The 12,721-nt window shown below is 32.7% G+C and overlaps 2 protein-coding genes across 3 annotated transcripts in view; one reads left to right on the top strand and one right to left on the bottom strand.

Moving 5' to 3' along the window:
• LOC145312607 (inactive ubiquitin carboxyl-terminal hydrolase MINDY-4B-like) overlaps positions 1-3,772 on the top strand; it is a 50,556-nt gene extending 46,784 nt beyond the window's left edge. Inside the window, exon 18 of the mRNA XM_080151865.1 lies at positions 2,653-3,772. Coding sequence (XP_080007991.1) covers positions 2,653-2,701 — 49 coding nt within the window. The 3' untranslated portion in view covers positions 2,702-3,772. The remainder of the gene's footprint in view (positions 1-2,652) is intronic.
• A 1,024-nt stretch (positions 3,773-4,796) lies between these two features.
• The window catches only part of LOC145312156 (uncharacterized), an 83,084-nt gene continuing 75,159 nt past the window's right edge, over positions 4,797-12,721 (bottom strand). For both annotated transcript variants that reach the window (XM_080151305.1, XM_080151306.1), the window contains exons 6-8: positions 8,147-8,284; positions 7,882-7,995; positions 4,797-7,600 (exon numbers count right to left, since the gene is read on the bottom strand). In XM_080151305.1, the coding sequence (XP_080007431.1) occupies positions 6,238-7,600; positions 7,882-7,995; positions 8,147-8,284 (1,615 nt within the window). In that variant the 3' untranslated portion in view covers positions 4,797-6,237. The remainder of the gene's footprint in view (positions 7,601-7,881; positions 7,996-8,146; positions 8,285-12,721) is intronic.

Below are 12,721 nucleotides of genomic sequence, written 5' to 3'. Positions count from 1 at the left end.
GTTTTTATATAATACAATGTGTTAGATAACTATCCTTATAATTTTGCATCCAACCCATCATAAACTATCTGCTGTGCCCCTAGCCTCTAGTAGCATTTTATTCTCAACTATTTAAATAAGTTTTTTTTTTAAATATTAGCTTACAGGCATTCAAGCAATCCTCATAATACTGTCATAAATATTGAAATATTTGAACCTAGTAATAGTGTCTAATTTTTTATCTTTGTGACGTAACAAAAATCCATCTCTTTTTTAGGGGTTTCCTTTCCCACCTCCCCTCTCATCCTTAGATTTTTGTTACGTCACAAAGATAAAAAGTTAGACACTATTACTACACAGTGGGATCTTTTGAAAAAAATCGGGACATCCAAAAAATCTAAAATCGACTTTTATCTATCCTAGGACCTAATAATGGCTGTAAGTAGACAGCTAGAAAAGAAATTTTTAAAAAATATTCATTTTTGGCGGATTTATGCCATTTTTAAAAAAGGTAGTGAAAAATTTCTTTTCAGTTTTGATGATTTTCCAGATTTTTTTACACAATTTTTTCAAAGCAACAAAAAATAGATTTATGTTCATCTTATGAAAAAAAAAATTTATTGAGGTACTTTTCAGATACCTGTACCAATGTCTAATTAAAGAAAAAATTAAAAAAATATTTTTTTGATGGTGTAAATTGACATTTTGTGAGAGAATTTCACCAAAAATATTAAGATTTTTAACCCCAAAAAATCAGTTTTCTCCATTTTACCCAAAAACGGACAGGAGGCCCCGGGTTTTGCAATAATAATATCAATATACAACATGTGTTGTGTATAAAACAGTTTTCACAACCTGGGGCCTCTTGTCCGTTTTTGAGTAATTGAGCATTTTACATTGCATGGTTTGAACAATTTCGTTCTTGTTAATTTCAAATTTTCCCCCGTTAGAGGGGGAAGGAGTCATTTTAGAGCCCAAAGTCATCTCTGCAAAATTTTCAAACTTTTTGAGGCGGAACTTTCTTTACTTATGCATTATTTGCCTCCGGCCAACCGTTTCGCCGTTATTTGCCGCCGTAGGCGTTATTTTTAACGATTTTTGCCGTTCTCGCGGTTTTAATGGACATTTAAGGGAACAAGGAGTCCTTAAAAAAAGATGACTTATAAATACTTTTATTTTAGCAATTAAATTTGCTAAATTTCATGTGTTCTGAAAAAATTTGTATTTCTAACTGGTTTTGGTCCAGCAGAAATTCAAATTTGCGAATTAATTATAATATTGCAAAAACTTATATACGCATCAGAGAGAGAGAGAGAAACATACGTTTGAGAGAGAATATAATATTAGTAATTATGTTTATATTCTTATACAAACTTTAAATGAAGATAGCTAGACTTAGAACAAAGGTATTAACACAAAATCAAAAGAGTTTTGAAAATTATGTTATTGTTGTTTATATCTGTAAAAAAAAACATTAGAAAACATGCCTTATTAGTGTCCTATTTTACTTATACTGGACCTACCTAAAAATGCCGGGACTCGAACTGGGTGCACCTGACGCTATATTCATGTTCACAAACATTGTTTGCATTGAAGAAATATTTACATAGACGTTGATTTTGTTAAAATATTCCTATCCTAACTAAAGTTATGAAGGTTTATAGATTTTTTTAAAATAGGGTAGCTTCGCTCCTCCAAAACAGCAAGACGTACATACCAAATGCACAATAGAAGTTAACAGGAGCAAAATTTATGTTATTTTTGAGTTAAAGCAAAAGAAATCACATCATTTCGTCAAATACAAGCTTTTTTATTGATGTTTACTTTTGTCTACCCTTAATGTCCCGTTTTTTGGCAAAAGATCCCACTGTGTACTAGGTTCAAATATTTTATTGAGTTTGTTTCAAAGAAGGTGTTCTATTTTTTATTTTTATTTAAAATAGCTGGTCGTTGTTTTTAGTAAGTAGATATGCAATCGGGTTTTTTGTAGACCTCTTTTTGTTTAAGTAATTTTAGTTCTTTTTTTAATTAAGTCGGTTTAAGTTACTAAAACACAACAAAAGAAGAATAGTATGATCTTTAATTTGACACCTTTCTTTTTTAATTCTGATGAGTAATTATTAAAAAAATCACCTTTTTAACCTCGGTGAACGAAAACTTTGAACTTAAATATATCCTAATACAGGCATAAAAAATATGAGTTTATATATACTTTTAGAATAAGAAAAGTATTACAAATTCATTCTAAGCAAAATTGAAAAACAAGTAAAACAATGGCCAAAACTATTATATTATACAGGCAACACTTTTACTCTCAAAAAAAAAGGATTTAAGATGGTAAAAGGGAATGGGGGGGAGAAAGATAACACCGACTAGCTATTTTAAATAAATATCAAAAAAGTTAGGACAATTTTTTTAAACGGCAAATTCTTTGCACCTGCTACAAATACCAGACTTTTTCTTATGTAAGATTAGCATAAGACCTTATTCATAAAATTTATATTTATACATAAAGGAAAAGTTAAGGACATCATTTTAATTTTAATTCTGATACCATCACCTTAATAAATTTAAATCATGAAATTTTATTAGTAAGTTTCCTTTTAGCAGTGCTACAGTAGAAAAAGTCGGATATTTGCTGCAGGCTTCCTTTCATTTTATTTTCATTTTCAGATGGGAAGGAGCATCCGTGGATTGGGGAGGTATGAATCCAATTGTCTAGGACTTAGGTCCTATGAAACCTATTAATAAGGACTGATAAAATATCAAAACAGTGAATAATCAAATAATAACTCTAATAATAAATAATTATCTCAAAAAGTCTATACAGCTCAATGTTTGTCAAAACTGCGGTTAAATTTTTTTTCCTCATTTCTTTAATTTAAGTTTGTTTGATTTTATGAAAATCCCTTTTTAAAATACGTATCAAATTGTATTTCATAATGTTCCATGATGTTTTTAACTCATTTTATTTCTTATTATACGTGATTCCGTCCAAATGAAAAATTCATTTTTATCAATGTCAAAGTCAGAATAACCGACCAATGATTTATGCCTACTAAAACTTTATAATTAAATATTATTGTTTGCATTTATAACATTGCCTAATCCGCCATTTTTGGCGCGAAAATTGAATGTAATTATGTACAGTTGGAATAATATTATTATTGTAAATAAAGTTTTCTGTTTACTTGATGTGCTAATATAATAGTTTCATACAGGAAGGGAGGGGACATTGGACTGTAAATTGAAATAGTCCCCAAAGATTCGTAAACACGTTTTCTCATTAGTTGGCTTAAAACTATGGCATATCTTTAAATCTAACAGTGTCTAAAACTTTTCAAACAATTGTTTTAACAGGAAAATTTTTTTTGTAATCATTGAGAATATACATTAAAATTATCGCCCATTGTCTTATCCCTTAAGATCCCTGATTTTTTTTATCTTGGTGAGGCGTGTTGTCTTTCTGATTTTAAATAGTTGCATCTACATTCTAATTTCAAATTTAATTATCTTAATAAAATAAATATATTAAATATTTTAGTAAAATGACCAAGATTTTTATTCATTGTCATTTTTGAGTATTAATTTTATTGGCTTGATATTTTGTTTTAGAAATGGTTGAGTTTCTAAAAATATAAATATGCTCCAAAATTTTTTAAAAATATTTTTATCCATACAGCTCTTATAACATGAATTTGAAAACTGTGTAAGAACCTGGCTAAGGAGATGTAGAAAGTTTTGTTATTTCAGTTCATATAACAAATTATTTTGTCTATAAAAATCTGCAAAGTTTAAGAACTATGTATTATTGTTATTATTAGGGTTCGATATCTGGCAATTACCGGATATCCGGCATTAGAAATCAATATCCGGTATCCGGCTGGATATTGAAATGGGCCGGATATCCGGCCGAACAAGATATCCGGCGTAATCCTAATTATTATGATGTATGTATTAGTGCTGGTCTGGTATTATTGTAGAGTAGAAATATTTGTAAATAATTATTATTATACATATTATTAATATAATTTAGATTTAGAAATAATAAATATTCTATAGTTTCATTAGTGTTTATCAAACTCGCGACCGTAGCTCAACACGTAGCGCACTCGCTCGTTGTCGGGGAGGTGATAGGTTCGATTCTCGGCTTAACACCGCGTCACAACTAAAGACGTTAAAAATGGTGCTACTATGTCAGGTGTGCTACATTGCAACATTAATAGTTAGAGTAGGGGGAATGCCTTGGCCCAAAACTGGTGCAACTCATTACCATGTATTGTACAGTTAGGACTTCTCAGACAAAGGTCTTGCAGTCAAAGGGTTGGTTGTCTGATGGGTGTTACTGAACCTCCGCCCGTATGAGGTAATTGACGAGCTAGTGTTTATTTATTAGCGGCTGTACTCCTAGTATGTAGGGGCTCTGAATTCGAATGAGCAAGGATTGTAGCAAAAATAGCCTAAATCCAAACTTAGATACAAAAATTAATTAGACTTAATCCATCCAGGGAATTAAAAGAAGCATCCATGAAATGGAGAACTCAATCGGTTCAGTAGTTATCGAAATCTTAAGATACAGACAAAAAAAACTTTACCACTTTATACGATAGACTAGCGGTTGCGTCCCTAGTATCTAGGAATATTCGAAGGAATATGAAAGATCACAAAAAAAGCTTAAAACCATGCAAGACTATTTTTATGAAAATAAACCAGCCTAAAACTATCCCGGGAATTTAAGAAGCTTCTCTCTAAAAGAGAACCATATCGGTTCAGCGGTTAACGAAATCATTCGCCACAAACAAATGATAAATATTCTATAGTTTGATTATTGTTTATTTATTTATGGTTTTAATATTTACATTATTTTGGCAAGGAGATTCACAATTACAAACAATACTTAAACTAAATTTTAAAATAAAAAAAAGTCAAATTTTTACAATTTTGGGAATCTTACATTAAAAAATCTAGTTGAAGTAATAAAAATTAAGAATAAAATGATTACAAAACGCGCCAAAGGCATATACATTTTAAGTTTTAGTCAGTGGTGTGCACAGCACAGACATTCAAAAGGGGAGTAAGAAAGATGAAGGGGAGTGTTGACACCCTCCTTAGGCACGCCACTGCACTGGTTTAAAATTGAAAAAAAAATGGTTTCAATACTTTATAGTACTTGATTTAATTTGGGTAAATTACGACATTAAACAATTTACATATTTCACTAAAAAGTCGCTGCAAAAAAGAAGAATATTTCTCTAAATTACAAAAAAAAGGCGCGTTTGTTTTTAAAACTGTTGACACAAATCAAATGCTTGCCTAAAGTCTAATAAACATTCAAAATCGGCACTCACACTCAACATTTACATTCACTCGAATATGTATAATCAATCAATCAATCAATCACAGTTTTAAGATTCATATGAGATTCAAGCATAATAAGTCTAGGTACATTCATACTTAAAAATCAATCCTTTTGTATGGTAAATGGTTAAAATTTGAGATTCTTTAAGTAAAATCGGGGTGACAGGTATCCGCTCGTCCGAAAATGTACGCAAATTTTAATAAATACAAGAGGCAAATAATCATTAAGATTTTTTTCTAAAACTTGTTTTGAAATGCCTTTTTTGTATATTTTAGTAATTTAACACTTTAATATGTACTGTACTTAAACGGACTCTGCATTTTCCTGTCATCCAAATTTGTAATTGAAAATTTTTCAAATTAAAAAAATGTAAATTTCTTAAGGATTGAATATAAAAAAAATGAGAACTAATACTAAATTTCTACATAGTCTACTTGGGAAGACAACGTATGTATGATTATAAATGGAAGCACTCGTCTGGTAATTTTTTTGGAGATTCTTAATATTCAACAAATTATTATTTTGAGTCATATAGGCTTGAGTAAAGAATTTGTCTTATCAACAAATTGTCAACTCCAAGCCTATATTGTGAGCTTGTTGAATGAATTGTTGAATTTGAAAAAAAAGTAGAAAGAGTTTGTTTTGATGACAATAGCTGCACAAACCGGGCTTTTTTACATGGTTTTAATTCATCTATACAAAAATTTAAAAAAAAATAATTATTTGATTTTATGATACATCAAAGTTAGGAGCATTTAATTGTTAATTGTCATTTGAAGTATTTGACAAATTTTAAAGTTATTGGAGATCAATTAATGAAGTATCATAAAATTAACTTTCAATCATCTAAATGTAATATATGGAAGAACATGGTTAGATAAGGGTAATTTTGTTTGTTTCTACTGGATTCTTCTGGCAAAGCCAGCATCGTACATGTAGGACAGTGAGTCAGCCCTGCTCTCCAGCATGTTGAGCCCCTTGTTGTTGTCTCTGTGTGTGCGCCTCCAGATGAGGCCGAACATGACGACAATAATGAGCTGGGCCAACAGGAATACGGTGGCGCCGGTAATCATGCTAGTCTTGTCCAGACAGTCGCCGCTGTGCAACAGGCTGTCAGACACGTCGGCCACAGTTTCGCCGCTGCTGGTGTAAGTGTCCTCACTGCTTGTGGAGTAATCGTCCAGACGACGGGTCTTCTTCTCCAACTGCTGGCGGGCCTTTTCGTCTCTCTTGCCGTATCTGTCAACAATTTTCAAGGATTGCACAACCAACATCTCTTCGGGGGAGGCGGCACGCTTGGTTCTTGATCTGGGGTTGCCGAATAAGTCGAGGGCTGTGGCATCTGTGGCTCTCTTTTTTCTGCCGTAGGAATCAACAGACTTGATCTGTCCTGTGTAGTCCAGAACGTCACAGACAACGGGCTCACAGGCGGGCAGGCAGGGTGTGATCATGGCACGGAACTGGACAACATCGCTGGTGGGAAATCTGAAGGCGTCGAACTGGCTGGTCATGGTCTTGTTGCTCAACGGTGACTTGACCACCTCACCCATGATGGCAGCGTCAGTGGGACAGCCACGCTCGTCAATCAGCAGCAGTTCAGTGTCGGTGGCTCCGTCCACGGCAACCAGGTCACGGATAAAGATCTCATAGGGGGACTCGGGGTCAAGGATCTCAAACACCATGCTCAGGGGATCACCAACAACGGCGGTCTTGGTCTCGTCACCGGATTCATCGGCCACGCGCATAACAACATTGGGCGAGTCGACTACAGACTCCTCGAACAGGCTGGGTGAAATTTCTCCGGTAATGCTCAGATCAACATTGTTGGCCACAGATTTGTTGGTCAAGTCATACTCACATGACAGTTGGAGTCCAAGATCGGCAGATGTTACAATGGCGTCATGATGCTGGATGATAACCTCGCTGATGTATCCACCCAGACCCTCTCTCTGGACACCACACTCCAAGTCAGTATACTCCATGGTAATGCTAAACTCCATTGAGTTAGAAATATCCTCCATGCAAGTGACCGGGCTTCCCTTGGCGTAAACCTTACCATCAAACAGGCTGGTGGTGCGAATATTAGCCCTCATGTCGCCGGAGTGACAGTCGATGGACACGTTGTAGCAGGCGCTCAGCTGGAAGGTGGTGGCCTCGTCGATGTACAGGTACGGCTCCTCAATCTGGGACAGGGTGCTGGCACTGTGGTGGGACAAACGGCACACATTGTCGCCAGTATCGTTGTAGTCGTAGCTGTGGCATCTAAAACATGAAAAAAGATTAGGAACTGCGCTGGGAGAAAAAAAATAATAATATCAAAAAAAAAATAAAAATGAAAAATAAATATCCTACCATAAAAGTGACAGGATGATTGTTTGGCTGTACCGAAGGATCTCGCTAACCGCTGAACCGATATGGTTCTCCTACTCAAAGATCCTGGGAAGGTTTATAACTAATTTTAGGGAAGAGACCTTCCATCCTCCTAAGAGAAATTACCTGGAAAAAAATTCCCACTCCCCAAAAAAGTAAAGTATAATGTGTACCTGAAGGGAGCATTGTTGCACAGATCCTGACAGTCCTGTTCTGAGGCAATGGCCTGGTACACGGCGTCAACAGTCTTTAAGATCTTTCCACGCTCACGGCTGTACAGGCAAAGTCTGAATAAATAAAATAGTTACGATTTCTAATATATAAAAGTCTGTATGATATGTTCCCTTATTAAACCAGAAGTAACACATCTAAATACATGGCACTTTCCGTATCTCCACAAAATAAGCTTTTTATCAAAATTTTCTAAATATTGTCTACCTGGTAGGGTCAGAAACGCAGTTGACCTCCATGTAGTGAACCCCCTGGGCCTCCTCAAACACGGGACGTCCCACCAGGGAGTGACGGTCCATGCGGGCGAGGCGACACTCTCCAGAGCCCTCAGTAAACATAGCAGATCTAAAGAGAAAAAAAATATTATTTCAAGGTTGAGTTGAGTTACACCAAGATGCTAAAGATCTTTGAGGAAGGAAACATTTATCTGGTACTTAAAGTTGATTTTTTATTTGTTGGATAATAATTTGGAAACTTTTATTAGATCTTGGTTGGGTTGTAAAAACTATCAGTTGTCATGAACCAAAAAATGATCTAAAGGTAATTTTGTTTATAGTAATTGAGGTTGTACATCAATTTTCTTGTCAATTATCTTATCCCTTAAACTCACTAATATTGTTCCTTGCAATCTTTTGACAAAATAAGGAAAATACTGATTTACATTTTTAAAAGCGAAGCTTTTCTATAATTAGGGTCGGTCCGTCCGTCCGCCCGTCCGTACGTCTGAGACAGATAGCTTTTTTCGTTAATTTAGGCATGTTAGAATTGTCCTATCGATTTCAAACTTTGCATGGTGATTCCTGTAGTAGTTAGGTATGATTTAGAAACCGTAGCAACTCTATAATTATTACTAGAATGTCCGTACGTTCATTTTAAGCATGTTGATTTTTTACTTTTTTAACAAAAAATTTTTATGTGATCTAATTATTCGAATGTTCTGATTTTTGGTATACTGATTCATGGGTCAACAAAGTACAATATTATAAGCAAAGCAACTCTATAATCAAGTCCTAAAAATGTAAGTATGTCCATAAACATTATCCTGTATCAAGAAGTTTTTCAACAAATTTACTCACAATTTTGCTTTGACTCTTATTCATTTATATTCTGATTATTCAGTTCTGACACTATACAAGTGTTAATGTCCGTGTGTCCTATCGTTTCAGAGCTTCGCTTTTATGGATGTTGTCATCCTTGTTCTAAGTAGAAATGATTAAAAAGGCGAGACAGCTATAATTATATTCTACAAATAAGTAATTTCATCCAGGGATCTAAAGGGATAAGACAGCGGTCGATAAATTGATGTATATCATACCTACCCATTTTTATAAAGTAAAATTATTGGTTGAAAAGTTTGGACACGTTTAGTTTTAAACAACCAATCAAAATTTAAATGAAAGTACCCAAAGTTTTTAAAAGACATTTCTAAAACTTTGGGTGCCAGAAAAATTTCCAGTCCAATGTCCCCTCCCTCCCTGAATTTGATGTCTAACCATGACTTTCATAGTGTCTAGCAAATATATATAATTGATATTTGACCAAATAATTAACTATTTCCATACTTTGGTTTTATCACAGAAAATAAAATAGAAAAATAAAATAATTGCACATAAAAAATCTTTAGGTTTTTGCTTTTTATTAGAAACTATTATCAAATCCTTATTGTTGGTACCAAATAGCAGTGTCCGAAGTTTTCAACCATTAATTTTAATCTACGGAAGGGGTAATCTAATTAATGATAATTTGGATTGTACATCTTGTAATCAACATAATATGTCGAATGTCGATATATTATAAAGGATTAAAGGTAATTGAAATTTTACTGAAACAAAAGAAAAAACTTATGAAGGTAATATTTTTTGTCTGCAAAATGTACTATTTTGTTTATTAAAACGTACGTGCATTTTAAGGGATAAGATAATGAACAAAAAATTTATACCTATCCCCAATCATGATAAACAAAAATACCCTAACAATAGATTTATTTTAATAGTGGTAAATTTTGAAAATTGTTTATACCAAATAATCAAGATAAAAATAAAAGTACCAAAAGTTTTTAAGCCCAAGAATGAGAGAACGTCTTTTATAAAACTTTGGTAACCAATGTCCCCTACCTCACTATTTAAAGACAAAAAAAACTAATAATAATTTTGTAAAAGTTAATCATTGCAATTATTTTGATTTACTGAAATATAGCTAAAATTGTGTACATAAAAATATTATAAGTATGCTATTTAGGAAAAATAAAAGATAATTTATTGCCTATCATAAAAGTTTGGTTAAATCACTTGTAAAGAAATAATAAATCAAGATTGGCAAACGATACACACACACACACGCACAAAGACACACTCACATAAACACTTTTATAAACGGTACTCAGATTAGGAAAGATTGACTTAGATCCAAGGATGGTTTTCGGCTATTTTGTGCATTTGAATATTTATGGATTGGAGTGGTTTTAGCCTGTACATATGTATGCCCCATTCAGGGGCGCAGCCGTTAGTATCAGATAACTGTTTAAGAATAAGAAAAAAAAACATTAGCTATTTTCATTTTTGCAATATCATAAGAGTACTAAAAAGCAACATATAATCTATAATTCTCAAATTTCTGGTTTATCTTCAGCTGTATCGTTAAAGTATAAAATAACGGTGATTTTTTGGGTGACAGGTTAGCAGTAGTCTCAGAATGTACGCTAGTTTTAAAGTACAAGTACTGTTTCTAAAAGTTGAATTGATATTTGGTTTTTAAATTTTTGGTTTTGTACATTTCAGTATAATATTTTTAAAAATATTAAAAAAACATTTGTACAAAATATATGCTGTATAAAATCAGACAGTTATTTACTCATCGCCAATTTTTGTAAATTTCTCACACTAAAGAATTAAGTAAAGATTTAGTAGCAGAATTTAAGAAATATGATTATAATTAATGAACATTACGTGCAAACTTTTTTTTTAGAAATTTCTAGTTAAAAAATGTTATTTTTTCGTTTGATTTGCTATTTATCTTTTAGATACTGCACAATTCAAAATAGTTTTACAGTTCTAAATTTTTTTCTATAGTTATTTATCGCATCTTATTACAGACAGCTTTCCGCGAATATTAAACATAATCCAAGATTTTTTTTACAAAAGATTAATTAGCAATCTGATCCTTCATCTTTGGCAATAAGATTTTTTATTTAATTTAAGATATGCATTAAACAATATGTTTGTGTTTTTTTTTGTGGAGGTTTTTTTTAAGTCATGGAATGGTTTGAGGCTATTTTTCTATAGCACAATCTTTGAAATGTAAATCAGCAATACTAGATGCTAAGGGGGAAGCCATAACTATATGTAGATAGAGGTTTTTATTGAAAGGTAATTAACTAATTACCATGGCTAATAATTATCATATCATAATTTGATTGAATTAGGTTATATACGGATTTTCTTACATGCAACTTAATTGCCTTAAAGTGAAAGTTTATAACATATTTCATTTTATGAGAAAAAGGAATTTTTTAAATTAAATTTTTTATATGAAGAAGTTAGGTTTGTGTTTTTCATTTAAGATCTCGCTAACCACTGAGAAAATTGAGCTTCACCTAGGTCCTGGGATGATTTTATGCTATTTCATTCAAAGTCTTTTGATGGTTTTAGGCTATTTTGTTGCCCTTTCTCCCCTAGATGCTAGAAGCACAGCCTCTAGTAATTACTGAATTTAGGTAATTTAAAAAGGCATAAAATAACCAAATATTGCAGAGATTTTTCTGCCACCTGGTTGCCTAACTAGAAAGAAAATGTAATTTAAAATGTAAGGCAAACTCAGGGATCTTAAGGGATAAGACAATGAACAAAAATTATTTTTTCAATAAAAATAGACAGAAAAATATTCAAAATTTTTGTCGCAAATAATCAAGCTTAGATATCAAAAGTCCTCAAAGTAAACTACCCAACAAATGATTAAACGTGATTCGTGAATATAATTTTTTTGTCTTATCCCTTAAGATCCCTGGCGAAAATGGACGTTGTTGGTTGGGAAAAAGAGGACAGGAAGTTGCATAGAGATAAAGAATGAGAAGTACCGTTTTTTCTTTCCAAGCTTTCCTTTTTTTGCTTAACAATCAGCACTAGCGCACACAAAAATCTTCATGCGAGTTTCTTTACTAAAAGGTTTAAAAATACGCAAAAAAGTTTGAAATTAGATCAAATAATCCTAATATAAAATAGTATGTTTTTTTTATCTGTGCGTTAATCTTCATAACCTAATGTTTGAGGCTAATTTATTTTAATTCTATTAAAGTTTTAGGATATTTTTTGGCTAATTTTCTGCAATTCCTTCCTTAGATGCTAGAGGCGTAGCCGCTAGTATTACATGAGGTAGTAAGCTTTTTGGAAGATCTCACAAACCGATAAAAGTCCGATAAAATTCAAAATTTTAGTGGAGTTCTTCATTTATTTTTAGGATGGTTTTAGGCTATTATTCGGCCTACTCCTCCCTCCCTCTTCAAAAACACAGCCCTTATAGCTAGTTTTTTTTGTAACTTTATTTCACAACTTTTAAATAATTCTCCCTGGTCTGCATGAAAGCCAATTTTGGCAGCAAATGACTTCCTCTTTTCAGCAAGGAACTTATAGCACGATTTTAAAAGGACACTCTGTAGAAATTTAGCCTAAAACCATCCCAAATCTTAAAATTTCAAATATTGAATATATAAAAACCATAACGGGACATGTATGAAGCTCCCCTATGGAGAACTCAGTTTAGTGGTTAGCAAACCTAGTAAAAGTGTCT

This window comes from Acartia tonsa, chromosome 2 (genome assembly GCF_053477335.1).
Source record: "Acartia tonsa isolate MP-2025a chromosome 2, ASM5347733v1, whole genome shotgun sequence".
In the NCBI taxonomy this organism is placed as follows: domain Eukaryota; kingdom Metazoa; phylum Arthropoda; class Copepoda; order Calanoida; family Acartiidae; genus Acartia; species Acartia tonsa.
The sequence above is the reverse complement of the archived record's forward strand: the minus strand, read 5'-3'. Positions and strand labels throughout refer to the sequence as shown.